This window comes from Macaca mulatta, chromosome 15 (genome assembly GCF_049350105.2).
Source record: "Macaca mulatta isolate MMU2019108-1 chromosome 15, T2T-MMU8v2.0, whole genome shotgun sequence".
Classification (NCBI taxonomy): Eukaryota; Metazoa; Chordata; class Mammalia; order Primates; family Cercopithecidae; genus Macaca; species Macaca mulatta.
Genome location: NC_133420.1, coordinates 116,562,275 through 116,589,150, shown reverse-complemented (window position 1 = coordinate 116,589,150; position 26,876 = coordinate 116,562,275). Strand labels below are relative to the sequence as shown.

Here is a 26,876-nt window from a genome sequence, read left to right as displayed (position 1 = left end):
CGATTGGTGGGAACAGGCACAGTTCTCAGCCCTGTGTGAATACTGAATGTGGTTCTCCAGTCCTTTTGGATGGCTTTTCCCCATCCTTAGTAGTTACTTCACACACATGTGCTGATCACTACTTTGCTGAATATTCCAACACAACTCGCTGAAAATCCCTGAGCATTCTTTTTGTACAGCTCTCATTTTCTGGTATTCTGCCCTGTGAACTCTAATTGACTTGACCTCCCTGGACCCTCTGTGTCCTCAGTCAGGGAGTTCATCTGCTCAACTTTTGGGATCTGCCAGACTCTACCTAGGTTCCATCTCCCTGTGCTGTGGGTTGGTCTCTTTCTCAAGGTGTAGTAAGCTGGGGCAGTTGTAGGGCCCATCTCATTTTTGCCATTTCTGTGGATCTCTCTCTTTCATTGCTTGATATCCAGTATCTTAAACAGCCATTCCATTTTGTCCATAAAAAAAATTTACATCAAATGAGAGGGTACATCCGGTTTCTGTTACTCCATCTTGTCTGGAAGTGAAAGTTCAGATAGCCTTCTCAAAGGGAGACTGACATTTCTGATTTCATAATTTCCTTTCTTAACAAGAGAATTACATTCTTCATTTTCTGTTGCATTGAGATTTTATGTGGCCCTAGGCCTGTTATATTTCAGTTCTGTGGAACAAAATTGTTTTAAGAAGGAAACTAGAAAACATATATAAAGCACCTGTAACAGTGTCTGGCATTTGTCAGGTCTTGCTGAAGTAGTTTTCCTTTCCATTTTAGTTTTTATAAATCGCAGTCTCATATGGAACATTCATTTAGTTTTGTGTTTAATTTTGAACAATTTAAAAGCCATCCTTGTTCTCATAGTTTTGTATTCTCCTGTACATTTTATTGCATAAGTGTAAAAGTATGGAAAGTTTCTTACTGATAATTCAATGCAATGAAAATATAATACAAAATTTTATAATGTTTACTTTTAACTCACCAACACTTCACATTGTTTTGAGGAAGTTACAGGTATGAATTTATTTATTATTTTACAAACATTATTATAAAGATTTACATGGTTGCTTTATTTTTGTCAGTAAATGAAAGTGTAGCCGTTAAGAACTTCCTCTTACTGGGCATTTGTTAAGCACTTACCGTGTGCCTAGTCCTGGATTATTGTTTCAAATTTTGCTATGAACTTTACCTACCCATCTTAAGTCTTGTAATCTGTTATGCTCTTTACCTTTACTTACACCTAGTCATGCTACTTCCCTTTTACTGCTGATGTATGCAACTTTTACTTTATTACTTCCTTTTTGTTTTTAATTTCTTGAGCAGTTTTTTCATAGGTGTGCTCTTTTATTACATTATGTAGATTGTAAAATTATCTGTGGAAGAGATAAGTTTGTTTTCTAATTTTATAACCATGAAGAACTTGCTACTGTGGTTATCAAGTAGGCATTCAACAAATGCTTAATGGTGAGTGAAATGATTGTTTCATAATATACACAATTTTAATGCAAATTAATTGTAATTGTTGCTGTATTACCAAGAGGTACCATAATATGTGCCTTACATTTTAAAAATTATTGAAATTAAGTGCCATTTCTTCAGTAACTGATTAAAAATAAGCGATTTGAATTACAGGTTTTCCATGGTGATATTATGTGTATTTTTACAGCTGATTAATGGCAGTTGATTTCACTGTGTGTGACTATTTGTGTTCAAATACAATTTAAATACTTTCGATTTTGGGGGTGATTGCTTTGTCCTCTAAGGGACAGTAAGAGTTTTTGAGATACTACTTAGGCTTCTTACTCATCTTGGTGCGTCATAGCTGAAAAATGGTAAGGGCTCATACTTCTCCCCAACCTTCAAGTTCCAAAATATTTTTCCTTTGTTATGGCCTTAAATAGGAGGATATATACCTCGATAGAACAGAAATAACTTTCAAGTCAGAAAGTTACAATATCTATAGAATTTTGTTGTTATGAATTCGTGTTAAGATTTGTTTTTAATTCCTTTGCAAGTCACGGCGTATGATTTTTAATAGCGTGGTTCCTTTGTTAACTCTCAGGTCAGATACAGAGGCTGATGAATGATTCCGTTCATCTAACTTCTGGCAAAAACTTAGACATTGTTAATTTCCTTCTTTTTCTTTCTCAAAACATTTTTTTGTTCCCATCTATTGATATTTCAATCTTTTTCATATCCAATATTAAGCTGAAGAGAGAGATGCATACAGAGAAATACCATGTATAATTAACTTAAAAAAGAATAAACTTTGGAATAGATAATAATGACTTATTGAAAAAGATTGTATGAATTTACTATTGTAGATTAATTTTACTAGTTTTGTTGTTGTTTGTGTTTTCTTGTTGTGTTGACAGGGTTGCTTTAGACACTCTTGCTGCATTGCTAAAATCAAGTAAGTTTTTAAATACTAGAAATACTAGATACTATTTTTCTGAGAATTCTATTTACTATGTTAAAGAAACTGGAAATGTAGATTTAGACTGTAGTAATAAAACTGGTTTATAATATTCTAATGTCAAAATTGATTTTTCCTTTTAGCGTAGTTGCTATGCATCATAACTAATCCATATTATGTTTTTGAGCTATAATTTATTTAGTACATTTGTATAATTTAGTCAAGCACATTGATTTCTTATTTCTAAGTAATTTAGATAACATTACGATCCATTAGTAGAGGAAAATATATAAGTATCATGTTTTGAAAGTAAAGCTAACATGGTATTGAACTTTTACTATAAGAAATATCTTTAACAACTACTATCTCTGATTTTGTGAGTAACTTAGAACCCTACAAATTTTATTTCTACCATAAATGTAAGTTTACATAACATTTAGAAAATGTGACAATATACATTTACAGCCTAATTCATTTACAAAACAAAGCACTGTTTTCCTTATCAGAATTGAAGTATTGGAGTAGATATGTCTTATGCTTTTGGAGAGTAATCGTCTGTACTTATATATATTGTTTCTCTCCAAGATACTGAGTATCTTTATTTTAAATATTTTTTTTATTGGGCTTCAGGGGTCTATTGGTTGATTAAATAAACATTTTGTTTAATCACAGTAACATTTGGTCTTAACAATCTGTGTTGGTGGCTGGGTGACTTTTGTATGTCCCCACCACATTCCACCCTCCACAAGGGAAACATAATTAATAGCTAGCTCATCAAGAACTGTCTGTCAGGGGTGAGACCAACTTGCCCTTACATTTGAATTACCAGAATTCTTTTTTTTTTTAATAATAGCAAATAATGAAATGATCAAAAATCTAATATTTGGTAATGATTTATTAAATTTTAAAAATCACCTTAGGTATTAGTAGTAAATAATATAATTCTCATTTAACAACTTTATTTTTCAAATGAAGTATATGACACTCAATTAGATTAGCTGTGTAGCTCTATTTTCATATATGATGTGGTAAGCTTTAGACCAAGATCACATGTGGATTAATTTTAGAAGATATTTTTAGCTTTGCTTTGATGGGTCCTGAGTTTGTGGTTTAAACTGTATAAAGATTAATTCTTAATATGGGCAAATACTTTTGATTTGGAGTAGATTAGAATAGCTGTTAAAACTAAAGTTTTATTAAAGCTTACTAATTTTCAGGATCACTGATAGCAAAGTCATTAATTCTAAGTTAGTAAAAGCTAAAATTCTCATAAGTTGCAAGTATTTTATAGAAATCAATTAATTCATGATGACTGTAATTTAATATTTTCAGTTTTTAGTAGTCTCCTTTTTACTCCCTGCTTTTTCAAACGAGGGTGGTGGGCAAACATACCTGTTTATTCCATCAGAATAAGAAATGTAACTGACAAGTAGAATGACTTCAGTTTATATTTAATATATTTTCAGATGACACATAGCCCTAAATAGGATGAAAATTGAATGATGCAAAATAAAATTTAGTAGTGTACTGCATATTTTTAAACAAATCATGGCATTTTGGAGCATTCTCATTTATTTTTCAAAATTTTTTTTGGTTTTGGCGGGGAGGAGCAATCATTTTCTTTAAAAGGATAAATTAGATTTTAGAGAGGGAAGAAGAGACATAGGCTAATTGTGAGTTTGGTACACTGAATACATGAATAAAGTTCCCTTTACTAATGTTTTAATTGTGCTCAGCACAGATTGCATGTAGCTCAGTTCACTTCCTTTAAGGGGCACTCAGCACCTGTGTTTGAATTATGGGCAAGTTTCTTTCTTGATCTTTCATGAAGAATTTTAATATTTCTCATAAATACCATTTAGGCTATTGGGAATCATGGTGGAAACACACAAGGTTTGTAATAGGAATTAGAATGATCATAATGGCTTTTAACAAAATCACATTCACAGCTAGTAAACTAAAGGCTTATTTCCAACTGGTATAAACAAAGCGTATATTCATGTAAAATGTATGAAGCTTTTCTTGGTCAAAACAATGGAAGTGATTTTGTAAACAGCCACAGCCTTAGCACACTAGCTATTGTAGACACAATAGAGGGTTTAAAGCCTTCACTTAAGAAATCTTTTCTCTAGCTCTAGTAAATGTCTTCTGCCTAATGTCAGAACATAGTTCTGAAAGGGAATTAATAAGTTCATCTCAGTGTTGTGTTTTAGGTTTGTACTAGCACATTTAGAAACTGTAATAATTCAGGCAACTAAAATCATAGGAGCCTTACTATTGCATTATCTTAGTGTCCATACTGTGAACCTAGTGGTTATTTTATAGGTATATTTGAGATTAAGAAGAGATTAGTATTTCCTTGTAATTAAACCACCTCAGATGGGTATTGCACATGATCTTGCACTCCTTGTAATTAACCTGCCAGAGTAGCATTGGGTGAGTTGGTATGTTGCTCTGATGTGATTCCCTTGCCACTATCTGAGTAAAATACACCCTATGGTTAATAATTTTAAATACTATACTTTTAAAAATAATAAAATTAGGTCAAACATGGATTTATTTGTTAATTCTACTCCAATAAAATTGAGTATTTACAAAAACCTTTAGTGTAGTTCTTACTGCAGTAAAAATCTAATGACTAGAAAGCCACAAAGCACTATTCTCTAATCATGTAATGCTCCTTAAATTTCATTTACTAAAAAAGTTATGTAAGTATTTTTAAATGAGCATTGTTTTAGTATGAATATTTATATAATTGTGGAGTAATTAGAGCAATTAATTTTAGTGGCAACAAAGTTTGCAATAGAAGCTACAATTCAATAGGGTTTATTTCAGTGGGAACATAAAGTTTGTAATATAAATTATAAAAATGATAGCGGATCTTCTAAAAATCACATTCACAACTAGCAAGTAGAAAGCTTATACATTTCATTTGGTGTAACAAAAATCAGTATATTCATAAATTTTAAAATACATGAAGCTTTTGTTAGTAAACAAAAGCATTTAAAAATATGTTCCTCTAATTTTAGTAAAGAGATTTTGATATTTATAAATTGTGAAACAGTTTACAGGCAGATTTTGGAAGAGGTTGTAATTTGCTCTCTGGAACTTCATATTTGTTTTGTTAGAAAAAATTTAAATATGTGGTTGTCATTTGTTGTGGAAAAAAAATTATAAGTATCCATCATACTATTGAAGTAATATTTTAAATTTGATTTATTCTACCACTCTCTCTCGTCATTTAAAAAATATTCTTTCTCAATTTTCTTTTGTTAAAGAAACAAATGCCAGGAGAGCTGTAGACAGAGGATATGTCCAAGTGCTTTTAACAATTTATGTAGATTGGCACCGCCATGATAACCGGCATAGAAACATGCTCATTCGGAAAGGAATTTTACAGAGTTTAAAAAGTGTTACAAACATCAAGTTGGGAAGAAAAGCATTTATTGATGCCAATGGGATGAAAATTCTGTATAACACTTCACAAGTGAGTTATTTTCTTCTTCTTATCCTGATTATGTACTAATGATACGATTTGGTTGTTAAGAAAACTGAATTAGTGTACAAATACTCAGAAACATATACACATGATAAATGCATTTTTCGAAAATCTTAAAAGACACATGTGAAAATAAAAGTAAAAGACACGTGAAAATCTTAAAAGACACGTGAAAATCTTAAAAGTAAAAGACACATGTGAAAATCTTAAAAGTGAAAGACACACATTATTTCTCACATGTGGCCTCAGGCTGAGTTGGAGGAAATGGTCAGTGCACAGCTCTGCAATGTGAAATTTTCTTCGAAAGGCAAAAGAAAGAAGTAGAAATTCAGCCACTTAGCAAGAGGGGATTCCATGAAGCCATGTTTTCTAGGATGTGTAGTTGGCTGTACTCAGTGTTGTATGCTCCTCTCATGAGGTATCTGTGGATCCTTTATAGCCTGTAGAGCAGCTTTGTTGTCTGTGAGTGTTGTGCATGTTTTCCTGCTGGATAGAGGCTTTTTTGAATAGAGAAGGTATAAAAATGAAACCTGGAACTGGGAATGCTAGATCTGCCAGCCATTTTAAGCATAAACATTTTTGACAATATATTTAGTGAGATCTTTTCCAGCATCTGTGTTGACTGTCAGCTATGGGGAATGAGGATGTTGCAATGCAACCCCTCCCCTGTTTTTTTAAAAGAAAGCTATAATTATTAGAAAGAAAGCTGTCTTTTTGAAAATATCAGTCAGTTATATTGATTGTGCCCTCCTGGTCTTACACATGACAAACACAACCTATTTTTATATGACAAGAGTTAAGATATCTGAACACATATTTTATGTTTACCTTAGTTTTTTCTTTTCTAGGTCAATCATATGCACTTGTTTTTACTATTCCTAGTATAGACATTGATGGATATTTTATATATGAGGAAGAGTTAGGTGACTTGGTTTATGCCACTTAACATTTCTGATCTTAATTTCTCATTTGTTTTGACAGGTCAGATGTGAAAGTGTATATGGAAACTTTTACAGTGTATCAGAGTACCATCTAAATGTCAATTGTCACTAATAATACTATTGTTATGTGACAGTTTCATATCCCATGTCCCTTAACCCTTCTCCAGATTAGATACCAGGACGGCAAGTCAGACTCTTAAAACCTTATATTGTGGGCTAGGTGTGGTTGCTCACGCCTGTAATCCCAGCACTTTGGGAGGCCGAGGCGGGTGGATCACGAGGTCAGAATATTGAGACCATCCTGACTAACACAGTGAAACCCCTTTCTACTAAAAATACAAAAAATTAGCTGGGCGTGGTGGCGGGCGCCTGTAGTCCCAGCTACTCCAGAGGCTGAGGCAGGAGAATGGTATGAACCCAGAAGGCAGAGCTTGCAGTGAGCCGAGATTGCGCTACTGCACTCCAGCCTGGGTGACAGAGTGAGACTCTGTCTCAAAAAAAAAACCCAAAAAACCTTTATATTATGAAATTCAGGCTATCCTTTTATAAGGTGAACAGCCAACTTGTGAGAGGTATTATTGCATACTAACTGATACAGTTCTGAGGAAGGTTTAGTCAAGTGCATGTTTTTTTTGTTGTTGTTGTTGTTGTTGTTGTTTTTTAATTTCTTACACCTTTTAAATTTTCTTGCTTAATCTTTTTTCCCCCTTTTCCCTTAAATTGTCTTTTTTATTTTATGCCCTAGGCTTGCTAAGTGTCCCCCCAAGTCACTCCAAAGATGGTACTGATTTCTGCTTAGTGAAATATTTAAGGAAAAGTTCTTCTCAATTTGCCACATGGGGTTCTTATTTACAGATAGATAATTCTGAATAGTAAAGCTATTTTGTAATTATTCTGTGTTAAAATACTGGTTTTTGAGATATTTGTTTCTAGAAAATTAATGTATTACTTTTTGAAGTAAAGTAAAATTGGTTCAGTTATTCATCAAAACCATTCTTTTTCTTTTTCTTTTTTTTTAAAAAAACAGGAATGTCTGGCAGTCAGGACTCTGGATCCTCTTGTCAATACCTCCAGTCTGATAATGAGGAAGTGTTTCCCAAAAAATCGACTGCCACTCCCAACAATTAAAAGTTCTTTTCATTTCCAGTTGCCTGTTATTCCTGTGACTGGTCCTGTGGCTCAGCTCTACAGCTTACCCCCTGAAGGTAGGATCACAGGGTTACTGCTGCTTTTTGTGGATTCTTAGAATTATGTGACCCTGTCTTTTTTTTTTTTTTTTTTAAATTTATGTCTAACTCCTCAGCAAAGGAAGGCCTTAATGAACATGATAAACATTCACATTTTATTTTATTTAAGCATTTCTTTAAATATAAGAAATTGGAGGCAATAATTAAGCGAAATGGTGTGGAATGTGTTGTATATATGCAAATGTGAATTGTGAAATAATTAAGCTTCACATAGGAACATTATTTGATAGCTTACATACTTTTTTTTGTTTTTTGTTTTTTTTGAGACAGAGTCTCGCTCTGTTGCCCAGGGTGGAGTGCAGTGGTGCAATGGCTCACTGCAACCTCTGCCTCCCGGGTTCAAGCAATTCTTCTGCCTCAGCCTCCTGAGTAGCCAGGATCACAGGCATGTGCCACCACTCCTGGGTAATTTCTGTGTTTTTAGTAGAGACGGGTTTTTGCCATGTTGGCCAGGCTGTTCTCAAACTCCTGACCTCAAGTGATCTGTCTGCCTTGGCCTGCCAAAGTGCTGGGATTGCAGGCATGAGCCACTACACCCGGCCCAACTTATGTATGTTTTTAAAGTGTAAAAATATAAACATTAAATGTTTAGGTAATTGTGTTTGGGTTTACATTTGTAGCTTTTCAGTGAATTTTTTTTTCTTAAGTTAAAAAAAAATTAATCACCAAAATTACTATGGTTTTATGCTTAACAAAAACTTGCACATGACTGACTTGGATGAAAATATGAAATTATCTGAGGCAGACTGTTTGTCATTTTCCATATTATACTGTAGGTATACAGTAGAGGAAGTAAGAGTTTAAGTTTATTTATGTGGGGAAGAAGAATTTCTTTGATAACATCTACCAAAGTGAAAAAGAGAAAGTAGTCCCGGCTTTTAATAGAATTTCTATAGTATTTTCTTATCAGTTGATTACGTTTTTGAAAAAAAAATTTGAAGTTTCTTTATATATAAAAATTCTTATTTGAAGCAAGTGTTTTAAAAGAATTTTCAAGGAATTATATTAGTTTCATTATCCTTGATATAAATTTATTAATGGTACATGTCATAGGGTACTATTATGTTTTTATTTTTAAAATATGTAATTATCAAAACACAGTTTGACACAAAATATCAAAATGGATTATTTAGAAACCTCCTTTAAAATGTTGAAAAGTCTAAGACTAAGTCTAGGACTTATGAGTAAGAAAGCTAAGTAAAACAATGGTCCAATACCCTTCTTCCATTCCATTTGAAATTACCGACAGCCTTTTACAGGAGAAAATCTGTACCAAATCTGAAAACTAGGTAAAAGGGGCATGGAACAAATACTGAACATGCAAGAAATGTGGTGGAACTGTGAATAAATGCAGGAGCAGCATCAGACTTCTAGGAATGCATTATCTTCTGCTAAAGTTGAGGTGCCGTCAGCACCAATTTGGGGGGACAATCAGGAAGCAGTTGGAATCCCTTTCTTTCCTATATCAGTGTAGGATCGTGGGGGTTAAAGTGGTGGTTCTCACTGGTGGAAAGCTGGTGAGGCTTCCCTGTGCTGCGGCCAGTAGTAACACCAGGAAGGAGGTAGGATATGCCCCCGCAAATTCTTTATTTAGTGTCTGGATTGATGGATAGAGGAAGCTGACCTCTAGTGCAGCAAATTCACCAAACATGGGAACAAATGAGAAGTTATATTTTTCTTTTGGTTCCTTTTATGCCTACTTCTCAGACCAATGAGTCACTGGACTAGAAATGCATATTTACCTTGACTGACAAGCCTTCATGATTCAGATGGGAGAGGAGGGTTCTAATAGCAAGTGTATAGATACTAGGAAAATACCCTCATTCTATTTCCATTATTCCTTCCTCCTTTTCTTCCTTCCTTCCCCTGTGTTTCCCAGGCTGATCTTGAAGTCCTGAGCTCAAGAGATCCCCCCACCTCATCCTCCCAAGTAGCTGGGACTACGCACCCTTGCCACTGCTTTGTATTTCATTATTTTCTCACGTCAGGCTTCATTATATGTTTCACAGTCTTTATTATTATTTACCTTCCTCAGCTAGAATGTGAGTCCACAAGGGTAGGTCTGAGCTCTTTTACTCGCAGCATTTCTGACCCCAAATATGTGTCTTTTGTCCTCCCACCAACCAATTCTCCATATCTTCACACCCCAGCTGGGTGTTCTGCAGTTCAGTTCAGTTCTGACACTGAACACCTGGAGTAAGTACAGACCCACAGGTTAAGGGTTTAGTCCCATAGGACTGCCACCACTTTAGATAACAATTTCAAGTCTGGACTACCTGTATGTCTGACCTATTGGCAATAAAGTTGATGGGGGTGGGGGTTTTCACAACCTGTTCCTCAAGTGTGGTAATTTGCTAGAATGGCTCATAGAACTCAGGAACACTCTACTTATGATTATGGGTTTATTATAAAGGATACAACTCGAGAGTAGGCAAATGGAAGTGATGCATAGAGCCCGGTATAAGAGAAGGGGTGTGGGGCTTCCGTGCCCTCTCCAGGCACACCACCCTCCCAGCACCATGATGTGTTCACCAACTCAGAAACTCTGAGTGGTATGTTGTTTTTTCCTTTTTTTGAGATGGAGTCTTGCTCTGTCTTCAGGCTGGAGTGCAGTGGCATGATCTCAGCTCACTGCAACCTCTGCTTCCTGGGTTCAGGTGATTCTTCTGTCTCAGCCACCCAAGTAGCTGGGACTACAGGCACACGCCACCATGCCCAGCTAATTTTTATATATTTTTTAGTAGAGACGGGATTTCACCATGTTGGCTAGGCTCATCTCAATCTCTTGACCTCGTAATCTGCCCGCTTCAGCCTCCCAAAGTGCTGGAATTACAGGCATGAGCCACTGCCCCCGGCCAAAACTCTGAGCTTTTATACCATCGTTTAGGGTTTTCAAGGAGGTTCCATTACGTGGTATGATTGCTTGGGGCTATTTTTGATAAAATCAGTCCCCAGCTCCTCTCTCCTCAGAGGTTGAGGAGTGGGGCTGAAGTTCCAACTGTCTAATCACGCCTTGATCTTTCTAGTGACCAGCCTCTATCCTGAAGTTATCAAGGGGCCCACCAAGAGTCATATCATTAGAACAAAAGACGCTCCTCTACCTAGGAAATTCTAAGGGATTTAGCAGCTGTGTGCCAGGAACCTGGGACAAAGATCAAATATATATCACAATAGGGCTGTTGTTTTTTTCATTTTGTCTTCAGCATCCTTTAGATTGTGTGGGACATAATAAATACATTTAATGTTTGTTGAATGAATGAATCAAGCCGATGTTGATACTTACTCTTCTGAATGTTAAATGCTGCATCTGTGGAGATTCGAAGGAAAGGGTTTTGACTCAAGATTTCTGGACCTTTATGAGTTGTCACCATATGTGAAGGTGACATATTCTTCCTGAAGTATGACATGCCCTTCCTGAAGTAATTATGTGAAATATTACTCCAGCCAGTCAAATGATGAGTTACAGATGTCAAGAATGTAGACATTACCTAAGAGTATTTGTATTAAACATTATAATCTGTTAACTATATAATACTAAATAGTTGTTATGGTATTATTATGGAGCATGTTAACTAATTGTTGGCAAAAGATACATAATACAATTATTATAAAGTGGGTGTTTACATAAATGAGCTAAAATTGGTATTGACAGATTTCCTAATATTATATTATTCTTGCATTTCTAAAATGAAAATTATATGAATAGTCTAAATATATATTCTCCAAATGTAGAAGTAACAATTGGAACAGAGATCCTTAAACAGGAGTCCATTGACCCATAAAAATACATGGGTGGTCTTTGGAGACGATGGACACTTTGAAAATTGATGCGAAATTATAGGGGTCCATCATTGCTGTGTAAAAGCAAGTAAATTTCAAAGGTGCACAACATCCTGAGAGCACTAAATGCTAAGCAAGTACAAGCAGATCAGTTTCAGTAATAAGTCTAAATGGATGAAATACTCCTATTAAAGGAAAGAGACTCCCAGATTGGGTTAAAAAACAAAATCCAACTAGCTGGTACATGTGAAGTCTCTTAAGACAGCAGGATAGAAAGCTTTAAAGTAAACAGATTAGCAAATATGTATGTGTTATTTCCTAGCCCAAAAGAGGTGAGAAGGAGAGTATTACTGTTAATACAAAACACGAATACAGAATAAAAAATGTTTAAAACGAGGCAGTGAAGATTATTTTATGCAAGCTAGATAACACATGGGCCAAATACTAAAAGTGGATAAAACTATAATCATTTGAATAACAGAAAGACATTGGTAGAAACAGTGTTGGTGGTTGTTTTTAATATACCTCTACCTTGGTGGCAAAGTAAATAGAGGTGGTTAAATCAGTCCAAGTAGATGTTAAAGGCAACTCCTGCGAATACATTTGAATACACACTTGACCCTAAAACAACTTGGGGACTAGCAGTATCGACTCTGTGCAGTTGAAAATCTGCATAGAACTTTTGACTCTTCCAAAACTTAACTACTAGTAACCTGTTGACCAGAAACCTTACTGATAACATAAACAGTTAATACATATTTTTTATGTTACATGTGTTATATTCTATACAACAAAGTAAGCTAGACAAAAGAAAATGTTATTGAAAAAGTCATGAGGAAGGGAAAACATATTTACTATTCATTAAGTGGAGGTGGTTTTCATAAAGGTTTACATGCTTGTCGTCTACACGTTGAATAGACCGAGGAAGAGAAGGAAAAGGAGGGGTTGGTTTTGCTGTCTGAGGAGTGACAGAGGCAGAAGCAAATCTGTGTATTAATAGACCTGCACAGTTCAAACTTAGATTGTTCAAGGGTCACTGTGTGATTGAAATGGACAATATTTTAGGAAAATATGAGTAACTAATATTGACTTAAATAGTAAAAAACTTGAAATTGAATATGCAATCAAGCTTCTTTAGTGAAGACACCAGTTGGTGATGACTTCATAGATTAGTTCTCCCAAACTTTCAAGAAATTTTCCTATGCTTTATTTTCCAGAGCAAAAAAAAAAAAAAAGGAAAGTTTAGAAGCTAGCATGATGCTGAAAACATAATCTGCTAAGATTAATCTGAAACAACCTACAGAAGATCACTGTCACTCATGAAAATAAATATTAAAATCCTAAAGTATTAGCAAATTTAGTTGAGCAGTATTGTTTACGTGTGGGACACCTTGCCCAAGTAAAGATGATTTTTAAGGAAGTAAGTTTATTGTAATAGTAAGACTTTAATTAGTAAAATGTATTATCAGTAGATCAAAGGGACAAAAATGATCATCTCAGTAAATACCTTGAAAAGATTTCATAAAAATCGTATCAGTCTAGAAAAATTTCTTAAGGAAACCAGGAATATTTCCTGACCAATCCAAGTATTATCTAACTCAAATCAATAGCCAATATCATAAATAGTAATGAAATGTTAGAGGATGCCTCTCTCAACCATTATTATTTACCATAGTTTTGAAAACTCTAGCTAAGTCAGTAAAATAGGGAAAAGAAAGTCTTAACCATTAAAAGAGTGAGATAAATTTATCAGTGTCTGTGGAGGATATTACTATCTATATAGAAAATCCAAGCAAATCAATCGTAAAAACATGGCTTACACAAAAGAACAGTAAAGTACTATTTACAAGAAAAATGAATAAAATTCAATAGCCCTCCTCTGTGTGTGTATATATGCATCAACAAAAACCACTTAGAAAACATAAAGGGAAAGTAGATCACATTTATAGGCACAATAGCAACAACAAAATAAACTTCCCGTAATGTACTTTCCCAATCCTTATAGAATGTGCAGACTGTTCTAATGACTACATCATATAGTCATAGTATAATTTAACTGGTTTCCTACTGATAGACATTTGTTTTCTATATTTCTGTTTTTACTATAAATAAGCCAAGGACATTTTGAAAACCAGTAAGAATTTTGATTTATATTCCTTGGTTTTAATTTGATTAGTTACAATAATTAATATTGTTAATTATTGGTACTGGTATAATGAATGGATCTTTGAAATAGCAGAGAAGGTCTCAGATATTCTAAGCTATATGGCATTTCACATCTGGAGTATAAACCCAAAGGAAAACATCATACAAAGGAAAATATTTGAAAGGCTTGACTAAAAATTGAAAACATATTTTCTCTCTGATGCTGAACTCCATTTTCTCCTCTCCCTTTCTTTCCAAGCAGTCATTTTTCCTATTTGCAGTAGGATTTTCTTAATGCAATCCCTTTCTTTTTTCCTAGGAGTTATTTTCTTCCTTCTCTTCTTCCAAATGTCAGTTCTTCCCTTGTTTATCCATGACCAACTGTTGTTAGGGCATAAGTATAAATCAACCCAGGTTACCATGTGAAATATGAATATTTGTGTTTTGCTATCTGTTTCTAAGAATTTGAGGTGGTTTGTTTTTTGTATTTGTACCTGTATTAGTTAGGGTTGACTAAACTGCTGTTACAAAGAGACCCAGTAGCACAGTCCCTCAAGCAGCAACAGTAATAAACATTTGTGTAACACATACTCTTTGCCTGGCACTTTACATATATTAACTCCTGTAATGCTCACAAAGATACTATGAGTAGATATCTCCATTTTATAGACAAAGAAACGAAGACAAATAATTGATATAACTTGCTCAAGGTCAGATAGCTAGTAAGCTGGGGAGCTAGGATTTGAAGTCAAGTATTTTGTTTCCAGAACCCCTGTGCTATCCTGCTACAACATAGAATTTTTCTCCCTCCACATATCCGTCCAGAAGATAGACAGGTGGTCCTAGGCAGTAGACCTCTACTGGGTTATCAAAGAAAACAGGTTGTTTTTATTGTGTTTTTAACCTTCTCCTGTGTGGTTTCCTCATGTGGAAGATGCGAATGGAAAAAATGGAGAAGACAATTTTCTTTTTAAAGCATGTGACCTAGAATTTGTATTTATCACTTTGCCTCCTATACCATTGGCCAAAAATTGGTCATATATATGGCTGTGACTGCTGCAAGGGAGGCTGGAGTCTCCATAGCTAAAACTCAGGGGCTCAATTACTAAAAGGAATGGGAGGTGAACAAATACTAAGGGGGCCAGTTAATCACTGCTGTAAGTCGCATTGGAAGTGGAAGTGAAAAAGAGTTTGGAGAAATAGCTTTTAAAAATATATTCTACTTTGTTTAGAAGCTGTTTTTTACATGAGAATCCTCCAAGTACTCTCCCTCTTCTTCCCTTGTCTCCCCCACATCCATGGTCCCATGTCCTTTTACATTCTACTCCCTGAGATATTCTTGTTTCATTCCTGTTACTGCTATAATGGTCTGGACAGTGTTGTTTTTTTTTCTTTTCCTATTTGTTGGTCACCCTCCACCCATATGCTCTCTATCACCTCTTAACATTGAATTAAGCCATTCTTGTCTTGAAAATTCTCAGTGCCTATCTTCTTAATATTGAAAGCCAAAACCACTTGGCCTACTATGTAACATCCTTCATTTTTTAATTCTTTATTTTCCTTTCATTACTTTCATAAGCATACTCTTCATCCTAGTTATACTTTTTGTTATTTTCTAAAGATACCATTTCACTTCCTTATTTTAGTAGTATTATTTCCTCTTCTTAAAAGCCAAAATCACCCACCATTACATTCACGTGGAAATCTGTTGTACTTTCTACAAGATACTGCTTAAATATCACCTGTTCTGTGAAGCGGTCAGCATCAAGCCCCTTGGCGCCAAGCATTACAGTTAGTTACTGCATGCCTCATTTTCCCATAGCATTTTGGAGTTTATGGCTTCGTTAGTGTTTATCTTTGGTACTATAATTACATGTTTACTCCTTTCTGCTCTTTAACCTCATGAGCTACCTGAGGGAAGCAACTATATTTACACCAAGCTTTTCCAACACGCGCCCATGGGCCACATACAACCCAGAGTGACTTTGAATGTGGCCCAACAGAGATTCATAAGCTTTCTTAAAACAATATGAGATTTTTTGTGTGTCATTTTTTTTTTTTTAAGCATACCACCTATCGTTGGTATTAGTGTATTTTATGTGTAGCCCAGGACAATTCTTCCTCTTCCAGTGTGGCCCAGGGGAACGAGAAGATTAGACAACCCCGATTTACACATCTTTGGAAAAAATTCCCGGCACATAGCACAGTATGTGGCACATGACCATCATTGAAACAAATAGAGAGGGGTTCAATTATAAAGGGATGAAGTGAGTCATTGAAATTTATAATAAATAGAAAAGATGTTTCATTCAGGCTGTTGCAACGTAAGACATTATTTTTAAAAACCGAGGACATTAGCAAAATTCATCTTTACTGTGCTTTCCAAATTTTAAAGCACTTTCTCATATTGTCTCATTGGTTTGTCAATAGCTGGGACAGCCTTAGAGACATTTTAAATAAATCTCATTTTCTTTTTCTTTGGTGATTGAAATACTTTATAGAAGTCACATTCTACCGTTGGCTATGCATGTTGTAGAATGCTTACCTCTGACCTACTTATAGCACATTTTGTATCATAGTGGATGACGTAGTAGATGAAAGTGATGACAACGATGACATTGATGTAGAAGCTGAAAACGAAACTGAGAATGAAGATGACCTAGATCAAAATTTTAAGGTTAGTATAAATTTCTGTAATTAGTTAGCTGTATAAATGATATACTACAGTTGTAAAACAAAAATTGGGTAAATAAATATATATGTAATTGTAGGTTTTACTTTGTCCACATCTTTTTACCGTGGATGACTATGCAGTTAAAGGGGTAGATGATATTGGTTTAAATCCACTGGTCTGAAAAGGACCTTAAAGTAACTTGTTTTCACTCTCTCTGACCAGAAAGGTTTTATCGAACCTTTCTGCCTTAGATTTTGAAATCTACAAAATTAAAGGAAAGTGATCTGAAACTCTATTGTGACAAGTTATTTCAAAATGCATTATTACCCTTTGTCAGCAATCTTTTGGGGATACAAAAACAGTAGGAAAGTAGTCTATAATGGATTTGTTTTTGTGAGAATTAGTGTTTGCATAATGCTTCTGAGGTTTCAGTTAATTGAACAAGGAAGTGAAAAAATGTTATTGAGAAAATATAAAATTATTGTCATATTACATAAGATGTTAAGTAAAGGAGGCAGGTAAGTTTTCGGAGTTTCATTGTACCTCTGGAAGCCTAGAAAGTCTATATTTTGCTTTATTTATTGAGAGAGGACCACTCTAGCATCTGTAGAAAAGTGGTCTCTTTTGCTAGCTGTTTAGCTTATTGCTGTTTTTTTTTTTTTTTTTTTTTTTTTTTGTGGGGAAGGAGGGATTAATTTGACTTTTGCCTGTTTGGACCATTTTTGTCTTGCAAAACTGTATCAAAATTGGGGTACACTGAGTATTTGATTCGCTTTGGAGATAGAAGTTAAGATATTGGAAGATTTCTGTCTTAATAGATACAGAACCAATTTTGTAACCAGCAAATGTGATCACCAAGGCAAGCTTTGGCGAAACTGTCAAGTTAGCCAATCTAAACTACATCTGTGTCCTGGCATCAGGTACTGCTCTTAATTATCTGGTCTCTTTAGTCTCCTTTAATCTGGAACGTTTCTGCAGATTTCTTTGTCTTATACCATTGACATCTTTGGAAAATGTAGTTGTGAGCTTGTATTATTCACTAGGCTATCAGTGATTGCTCACATTTTCCCTACTTTATCTTAACCCAGAAGTTACAGTAATAAGAACAAAATACATTTTGTTATTGAACACTTAACTGTGCTAGTCCAAACTCTTTACATATACATAGTAACCATTAGATCCTCATAGCAACCCTATGAGGTAAGTACAGGTTGTATAAGCACATAGAAAACGGAGTAAGAGAGAGCTTCTCAGTCTAGTTTGTAAGAGGTGGAGCCAGGATTCAGAAAGCAGTCTAGTGGAATGTCCACTTTCTTTACCACTATACTGTACTAAAAGATAATTTTTCTTCAAGAACTAAAGAATTGTTGGCTTTTTGAGACTGCTGAGCTTTATTATCTTCTTTTTCTTTCCTACTGCTGCCCTGCCTCTTATTCTCATTGACTTTACATTTAGACGTTACTCAATTTTTCCTTTTTATCTGAATCCTATTCCTTCATCCTTCAGGTGAACTGCTACATTGTAGTAGGAATATTATTTATTTGTGTTCTCTTATGGTAGTAACTTTTTTTACTGTGATTCCATTTTCTTTGCCCTGGATTTTTCAGAGTTTGGAGCCTTTATAGAAACTGGTAGCTTCTAGAAGATTCATCTCCAGATAGCCACAACTTGACCGTATATAAGTTCCAGTGCACTCTTTGTTCCTTCCTTAACTAGCAGAACTTTTAAGGAGTGGTAGCAGGTTGTTTTGTTTTTTTTCTGATGAGTCTGTAAGTAGTTCTTCACTACTGTTTCTTCTTAAACCAAGACACAAAATTCCCTGCTGTTGAGCTTTTGGAGTGTTATAGTTTTCTTTCCTCATTATGCCTGTTTTACAGGTAAAGTCTGTTTTTTTTTTCCCCCAAATAAAGAGCCACCTGTGTAAGACCATATTTTCACAAAACGATATCAAATAATTGAACTAGTAAGTTTAGAGAAAAGAATACCTTTGTAAATTATTTTTTATTTTAGAAACATTATGTATTCTATTAGATGTTAAACAGGAAAATTATTACATTATTGGTTCATAAATGTGTAATTTAAAGAGATTACATATTCATGTAATAATTATACAATGATACAGTGATTAATATGATAATATTTGAATAAAATCAATGTTATGCATAGCAATGAGGAAAATCTTTTTCACTGACTATGTAAATAATAGCTAAATTCCTGAATATGAAATAATAAGAAATACATAGTATGTTTTTTCTTTTAAACTAGTAGTTAATATGTGTTAAGTATGGTCAGATACATGTATATAAAGTTTTTTGAGGATTGAAGTATAGTAAAATAAATTTGTAAATTAGGCTGAAAAATAAGTAGCTTACACTGGTAGTAAGTAAATACAAAATTAAAAATAGTGTCAATTGAAAATTAATAAATGGTATTATTATCTCTCTTTAGCCATAACAAAGATAATAATTAGTTTGTGTGAGGCCAGAGTCATTGAGGATCCTAGAAAATAGCTTGGGTAGTAGATAAGCTGACATTTGCCCTCTTATCATGGAATTCATTAGCTCTTCTCTGAAGAGCGTATAGAACGCAATGATCCTGGGTACATATCTTGTTTCTCTGAGGACATAGTTTTCCTTTACATCACCTGCTTTTCTTCCTAGAGAGACATGGAAATCATTTCTGGCTCTTGTTCCACTCCTAACTTTTCCCCTCGCTGAAAACAGAGTGAATAGTGACACCGAGCTTTTCTAAAGGAACTTTATTTCCCATGCACTCTAAGAGTGTGTGGTCATCATTAATCTGTATTGGGGCAGTGTGTCATGCTGGCTGACGGTGTGGTGCTTCAGAATCACTCTAACTGGTTTTTATCCTGACTCCTTTCTTTGCAAGATGTGTAATTTTCAGCAAATGACTTAACTTCTCCATAGCTCATTTTCCTCTTCAGTTAAATGGGGGTAATTTCATAATGTTCTTATGCAGAATAGATTAAATAATATATGTAAAATGCTTAGCATAGTGCTTCATTTATTTTCAGTGCTTAATAAATGTTAGCTGTTTTATTATCACCGTCATCATATATATGTATGTTTTCCAATTTAATCTTCTTAAGTTTTACTGCCCTTTAATATGAACAAAATGATGGCAGTAAGGGAGAACGGGGAGGATGTACTGGAGTCTTGATCTTTGCACAAGTTTTTCTGTTTTCAGTAGCCCAAACACTCTGTTGTATTAGAGTAACCACAACAAAAACAAAACAGAAGTACCCGACAATAACACGACAACCCCAAAGCAATAAGGAAATTTGAATTTAAGATAAAATTAATGCAGCATTTATTCAGTAATTATTCTTTAATTACATGTAATTAATAACTTGGAACATTTCAAATCTAAAATGTATTCTGTAATTTTTAAAAATTTTGTTTTACCTGGTAACATACTCTTTTTATCATTTCAGAATGATGATATTGAAACAGATATTAACAAACTAAAACCCCAGCAAGAACCGGGACGAACAATAGAAGATCTAAAAATGTATGAACACCTTTTCCCTGAGCTTGTTGATGATTTTCAGGTATAAATATAGAAAATTCAGCATCTTAACTGATTTTAATAAAAAGTTATTTTTTCTCGCTTAGGTCGATAATCACTGTTTTTATTCTCTTTCCATTTCTAAAAAGTGAAACTAGCATTGCTTTTCTGAGTGACATTGAATAATTACGTCAACATCCTGAGTTGCAGTTAAGCAATTGTAAAATGAGGGGAGATGGGCCGGGCGCAGTGCCTCATGCCTGTAATCCCAGCACTTTGGGAGTTCAAGGTGGGTGGATCACGAGGTCAGGAAATCGAGACTGTCCTGGCCAACAGGATGAAACCCCGTCTCTACTAAAATACAAACAAAATTAGCCGGGCGTGGTGGCACGTTCCTGTAGTCCCAGCTACTCGGGAGGCTAAGGCAGGGGAATAGCTTAAACCTGGGAGGTGGAGGTTGCAGTGAGCCGAGATTGTGCCACTGCACTCTAGCCTAGAGAAAGAGCAAGACTCCGTCTCCAAAAAGAAAAAGATAAAAAAGGACATAGTTTTTTTGTTCAGCCTGGATTATAGGGCAAGTCAAGTTGATCGAATTGTTGGCATTTAACTGGCTTTTGTGATGATTCCTTGGATAAATCTATGAAATCGCCCAGGATCTTAAAATGTCAAAGAGTTTGAACTAGATAATCTTAAAGATTTGTTTAGCCCTTCCTTTGCTCCCCAAATTTCGTACACTTAATTTCTAGTTGCTTAAAGAAAAATACTTTCTTGTGAGGTTATAGTTGTGAGGTTATAGATGAGAAATAAAAAAGAAATACTCTTTGCCAGGTGTGGTGGCTGATGCCTGTAAGCCCAGCACTTTGGGAGGCCAAGATGGGTAGATCATTTGAGGTCAGGAGTTCGAGACCAACCTGACCAATATGGCGAAACTCCGTTTCTACTAAAAATAAGAAAAGTAGCTGGGCGTGATGACACGCACCTGTAGTTGCAGCCACTCGAATTCTGAGGCAGGAGAATCTCTTAAACCTGGGAGGTGGAGGTTGCAGTGAGTTGAGATTGCACCACTGCATTCCAGCAGCCTGGCAACAGAGCGAGACTTTGTCTTAAAAAAAAAAAAAAAGAAGAAGAAATATTTATCACCTAGAGTTTACATTTCATGGTTCTAATCATTCAGGTTTCACCTTGGGAACTTAGAAGCCTTAGATGCCGTAAAAGATGCAACAACTATCCACCTTCTGCAGCCCTGCCTGCCACTCCCTGCTCTGGTATCTTGTTATTCCCCCTAGATTTGAGGTACCTGAGAAGGTACTTTGAAATCAGGGGTAATAGAAGCAAGGCAGGAATGAAGGAGAAGGTATTTGTCAAAAGAAAATAAAAAAAGAAGACAGGAAGAGGCATTTGGGAAAGAGTGTAGGTTGATTCTCTTCCATTCAACCTACAGCAGTTATCTGTTAGCTCTCGTGACACATTTGTGCCTAGCTAAGCACCACTTGAAAATACCAGCAGTAACAAATACTACTAAATCAAGGCAGAAGAATACTGTGGAAAAGGTTTGAGGAGGAAATCAATTATTGTATGAAGAAATCGCCTATTTCTTCTGTATATTCTACTTTTTCTGTACATGTAAGAAATATATACAGTAGGCACCCCTTATCCATGGGAGATAGGTTCCAAGACCCCCAGTGGATGCCTGAAACCAAACCCTTTATATACTATGTTTTTTCTGATCTGATAACAGATGGCTACTGAGCAACTAACAGGTTGGTAGCATAGATATTGTGGATACACTGGACAAAGGATGAGTCATGTCCTGGGTGGGATGGAGCATGATGGTGTGAGATTATATCATGCTAGTCGGAATGGAGCACTCTTTAAAACTTACGAATTGTTTATTTCTGTACTTTTCCGTTTAATACTTCAGACTGTGATTAACCTCCAGTAACTGAAACCATGGAAATCCAAACCTTAGTTAAGGGGACACTACTCTCATGTGATTACACATAGTAGTTTTGATTTGGGAATAGAAAAAAGTAACCTATTTTTGGGTATTAAGCCCAGGACTTTGATTCTCATTCTCTTACAAGTGAGTTTTCTTTCTTTTAGGTTGCGATGAAGTATTCTTGCTTTCTATGTTTAGAGTCCTTATTTTCTAATTATAGTTTGTCACCCAGAATAGGCTAACCTTGATGATTTCCTACATGGCACTTTATGAACAGCCTGCCAACTTGTCCATTAGTTTGGCTTCTCCAGTGTCAGATTGTAAAGACAGGTCTGAGTGAAAGAGCTTGTCACTAAGTTACTCCTTTTTATTTTCTTTAAGCAAAAGATGGTACTTCAGATATTTCAAGTAGTACACATTTATTAATTTATTGTTTATTCTGCTGTAAAGTTTTATATAGAGTAGCTCTATTTCTGTAGCATATGTAATGGGAAATAGCATATTGTCTTTTATTGACATAATCAAAAAATTATTTCTAAGGTAATTGTGTTGCCACTTGATTATCTTTGCCATTTTTAAGTTTCAAAGGAATGCATTATTTGATACTTCAGGTTCTGTTTTTTGAGGTGTGTATTTGAATTTTAGCAGTGATATGTAAGACATGCTTTCAAGGATTAAAAAGATTGGTTAGTTCCAGGTAGGACGTGTTTGAAAGAAATTTCTTCACCTATCTTTGTATCCATTTCTTGTAGATCATAAGATAATAAACATAAATGAAGTTAATTTCAATTATGACTTTTTCCACTTTCATTTGTATATTATTTTCAGCATCAACCATTAATGCTTAAGATTACTTTATGTGTTTGTTTCAATCTTGAATGCTGCCCACTTTGTTTCCAGATGTGTTAAGGCCACTATTCAGTGGCCAGATGGAAAATGAATGCCATTGGAAGGCAACGTATGGTATTATTAAAGTAATTATCAACATCCTTACCATGCTTTCAAAGCTATGTTTATTTACTCATAGTGACAATTATAGATTTATTTTCTTTTGTTTCTTGATGGCAGAATATTGAAAGTATCAAAATTCTGCACTTTCACAGTTCTTTTATTCATACATCTGTAGTAGTATGGTGACATTTACTATGTGGACTTTTGTTATATTTTGTTTTTCTTTCTTGTTTTCCTCTTGTTAAATTTGGTTTTCAATTTTCGTCAAAGTTATTCATGGAAAAAGTTTAAAGCGTCAAATAGTTTTACATAGGTAATCCTTTCCCACATGCTAAATCCTGAAATTACTTTTTGTATGTTTTTGAGTTAATCCTCATATCTCTAAATAGTATGTTTAAAGTGCTGTGTCTTGACTTTTGCTGCCTTCATTCTTTTTTATTTTCTTTTTTTGCATTATCATCTAAGGTAGACATCCAGTAATTTTCAGCCTTATTCTTTTTGTGTGTGTGTGTGCACGCACGCGTGCATGCACATGGGTGTGTATGTATGCATGCATAGATAGGCTATGAATTTCCCTATAATTACTGTTTTTGCTGCATCTTAAAAGCAGTAATTTTGATGTTTAATGTTTTTATTATCTTTACTCTGAATCTTATGCGTTTTTTTGATTCATTGGTTTTTTAAAAAAGATAATTTTTAAAATTGACTTTCTAAAAAAGATAAAAAATTTTACATCTTTTTGATTGATTTCTAGCATGTAGTTGTACAATAAGAGGACAAATTATTTCTAATCATAGCCTTTTAAAATTTTTGAGACTTGTTTTATGGCCTTGGATATGATCAACTTTTGTTACTATTTCTTATGTGTTTGAAAATTATTCTGCACTTGTTAGTCACAGTTGTCTATTTGCCTATTAGGAGAAGGATTGTTAATTGTGTTGAGAAGTTAAGTTGTCTTTTATCCTTATGGATCTTTATTCTTATTCTGTTAATCACTGTGAAAAGTATTTAAAAAATTTCTCACAATGGAAAAATTTCTCACTGTGATTATGAGTATGTTTCTCTTCGCAGGTCTGTCGGTTTTTTGTATATATTTGTTGAGGGTTATTATTTATTGTATATACATGTAGATTGAGTTTTCTTCCTTTTTTGAATTGGACTTTTTATCATTATGAAGTTACTGTCTTTACCTCTAAGATTCTAAGACAAAAAGCACTTTAAAAAATATTAATGTACTTATATTAACTTTTAACTTTTCAGTATCCTTCGATGTGTATTTTTTGAACAGCGTATAGTTGGATTTTAAAAATACCAAATCTGAGTTTTGTCATTTAACTGAAGCATTTAGATAATTTACATGTAATTACTTCTGTATTTGGATTTATATTTATGAAATCTTATTTTTAATAGTTTTATCTCTTTATGTTTATCTCTTTTTCTTGCCTTCATTTGGATTGTCTTTCTCTCACTCCACCTTTACCTATTACTAGTTTGAAAACTGTACATATAGTCTTTTTATTTTTTATTTTAATCAACTTTTTTGAGGTATAATTTACATAAACTGTATCCATTTAAAGTATTAGTTTGATTATTGACAAATAAGCAAAAATTCTAGTTACTCTAGATTTTCCAACATCTTTATCAAAGTCTAAAGTAAATCAGGACCTTTCCTCTTTCCCACAGTGATAAATGGAAACTTCGAGTATTCTAACTACCGTGACTTCCCAAATCAACTTTTATATGCATATATTTATATACATATACTTTTTTTTACTAAACGTAAAAAGCAAAGCAGTAACATCAGATAGGTTTTTTATGTATCTTAACTCTAGCTTTTAAAAAACCCACTTGGAGCCGGGCGCAGTGGCTCAAGCCTGTAATCCCAGCACTTTGGGAGGCCGAGACGGGCGGATCACAAGGTCAGGAGATCGAGACCATCCTAGCTAACATGGTGAAACCCCATCTCTACTAAAAAATACAAAAAATTAGCCGGGCGCGGTGGTGGGCCCCTGTAGTCCCAGCTACTTGGGAGGCTGAGGCAAGAGAATGGCATAAACCCGGGAGGCGGAGCTTGCAGTGAGCTGAGATCCAGCCACTGCACTCCAGCCTGGGCGACAGAGCGAGACTCCATCTCAAAAAAAAAATAAAAATGAAAATAAAACAACCACCCGCTTGTTGTAACTGCTTTGCTTTTTTTACTAAATGTAAAACATTTAGTGTAGACTTACCCACATTTTTACCACTTTAAAAATTTTCATTGCCTTTTGTGTCTCAGACCTTCTGTTGGGATCCTGTCATTTAGTGGCGTGAACTTGATATGCACTTGTGCACATGCTCTCTTGCCCTCTCTCCCTGAAAGTGTCTTTATTTTGTAAACATTCTTTATTTTGTAAACATTCCTAAAACATTCTTAAAATTAATCTCTTCCTCTGGCTACTTTTTAAAAATCAACTTTATTGAGTTATAATTTACATACAGTAAGTTTCACTTAAGTTCAGTGAGTTTTGACAAATTTATCCACCTATGTGACTACCACCCATTGAGACAGAATTATTTCTTGTCATTCCAGAAAGTCTCCTTGGGCCCCTTGAAGTCTCTTTCTCTCCTGTGCAGGTGACTGCTGATCTGCTGTCTGTCACTGTGTCTAGTCTTGACTGTTTTAGAACTTCTTATAAATGGAATCATACAGCGTTTCCTTTTTAGGGTCAGGCTTCTTTTGCTGAGCATGTGTTTTTGAGGTTTATCCATGTTGCTGCACGTGCCAGCGGTTCTTTCTTTGATTGCTTGGCAGTATTTTATTGTGGAAATATACCACAATTTCTTTGTGGATGAGTGTTGGAATGTCTGAAGTTTTAGACTTCATTGGACTTTAATATGAGTAAAGTTGATAACATTTTGTGCACAAAATTTTTTGGGGTGGCTGGGTGTGGTGGCTCACGACTGTAATCCCAGCACTTTGGGAGGCTGAAGCGGGTGGATCACCTGAGGTCAGGAGTTCAAGACCATTCTCGCCGCCAACATGGTGAAACCCCGTCTCTACTGAAAAACCAAAAATTAGCTGGGCATGGTGGCAGGCACCTGTAATCCCAGCTACTTGGGAGACTGAGGCAGGAGAATCGCTTGAACCCGGGAGCTGGAGGTTGCAGTGAGCTGAGATCGCGCCACTGCACTCCAGCCTGGGCAACAAGAGCGAAACTCTGTCTCAAAAAAAAAAACAAAAATCTTTTTGGGGAGATATGCTTTCATTTCTCTTGGGTAAATACCTATCTGTGAAATTGATAGGTGGTATGTATGGTAAGTGTATGTTTTTATTTTATAAGAAACTATTTTTGGTGGCTTTTAACATATACTGTTTTTGCTTTAACGCTACAGTTTCCTAGTAATGTTGACTAAGTGCGGATTTTCTTTTTTAAAATCCTGTTTGGGATTTATTGTATTTGGATTCTGTGAGTTGTTTTCTCATAAGATTTGGAAAAACTGCATTCTCTACTTCAGGTACTGCATTTTGTTTTCGCCCTCTCTCTTTTGCAATTCGAATTGAATGTAGACCTTTTTACTCCCCTCCATGTCTTTTAACCTCTTTTTTCTGTTTTCCTTTTCTTTGCCTCTCTATGCTGCCTTCAGGTTATTTCATTAGAACTATCTGCCAGTTTACTAATTCTCTTTTTGGCTTTGTCTCATCTGTCATTAGAAATGTCTACTAGGGGCTGAGCACGGTGGCTCAGGCCTATAATCCTGGCACTTTGGGAGGCCGAGGCGGGTGGATTAGA

General features: G+C 34.9%; 1 protein-coding gene across 4 annotated transcripts in view; it reads left to right on the top strand.

Moving 5' to 3' along the window:
• The window catches only part of AGTPBP1 (ATP/GTP binding carboxypeptidase 1), a 197,877-nt gene that overhangs the window by 75,743 nt on the left and 95,258 nt on the right, over positions 1-26,876 (top strand). For all 4 annotated transcript variants that reach the window (XM_077966284.1, XM_077966285.1, XM_077966286.1 and 1 more), the window contains exons 9-13: positions 2,362-2,399; positions 5,681-5,889; positions 7,870-8,047; positions 16,594-16,691; positions 20,143-20,259. In XM_077966284.1, the coding sequence (XP_077822410.1) occupies positions 2,362-2,399; positions 5,681-5,889; positions 7,870-8,047; positions 16,594-16,691; positions 20,143-20,259 (640 nt within the window). The remainder of the gene's footprint in view (positions 1-2,361; positions 2,400-5,680; positions 5,890-7,869; positions 8,048-16,593; positions 16,692-20,142; positions 20,260-26,876) is intronic.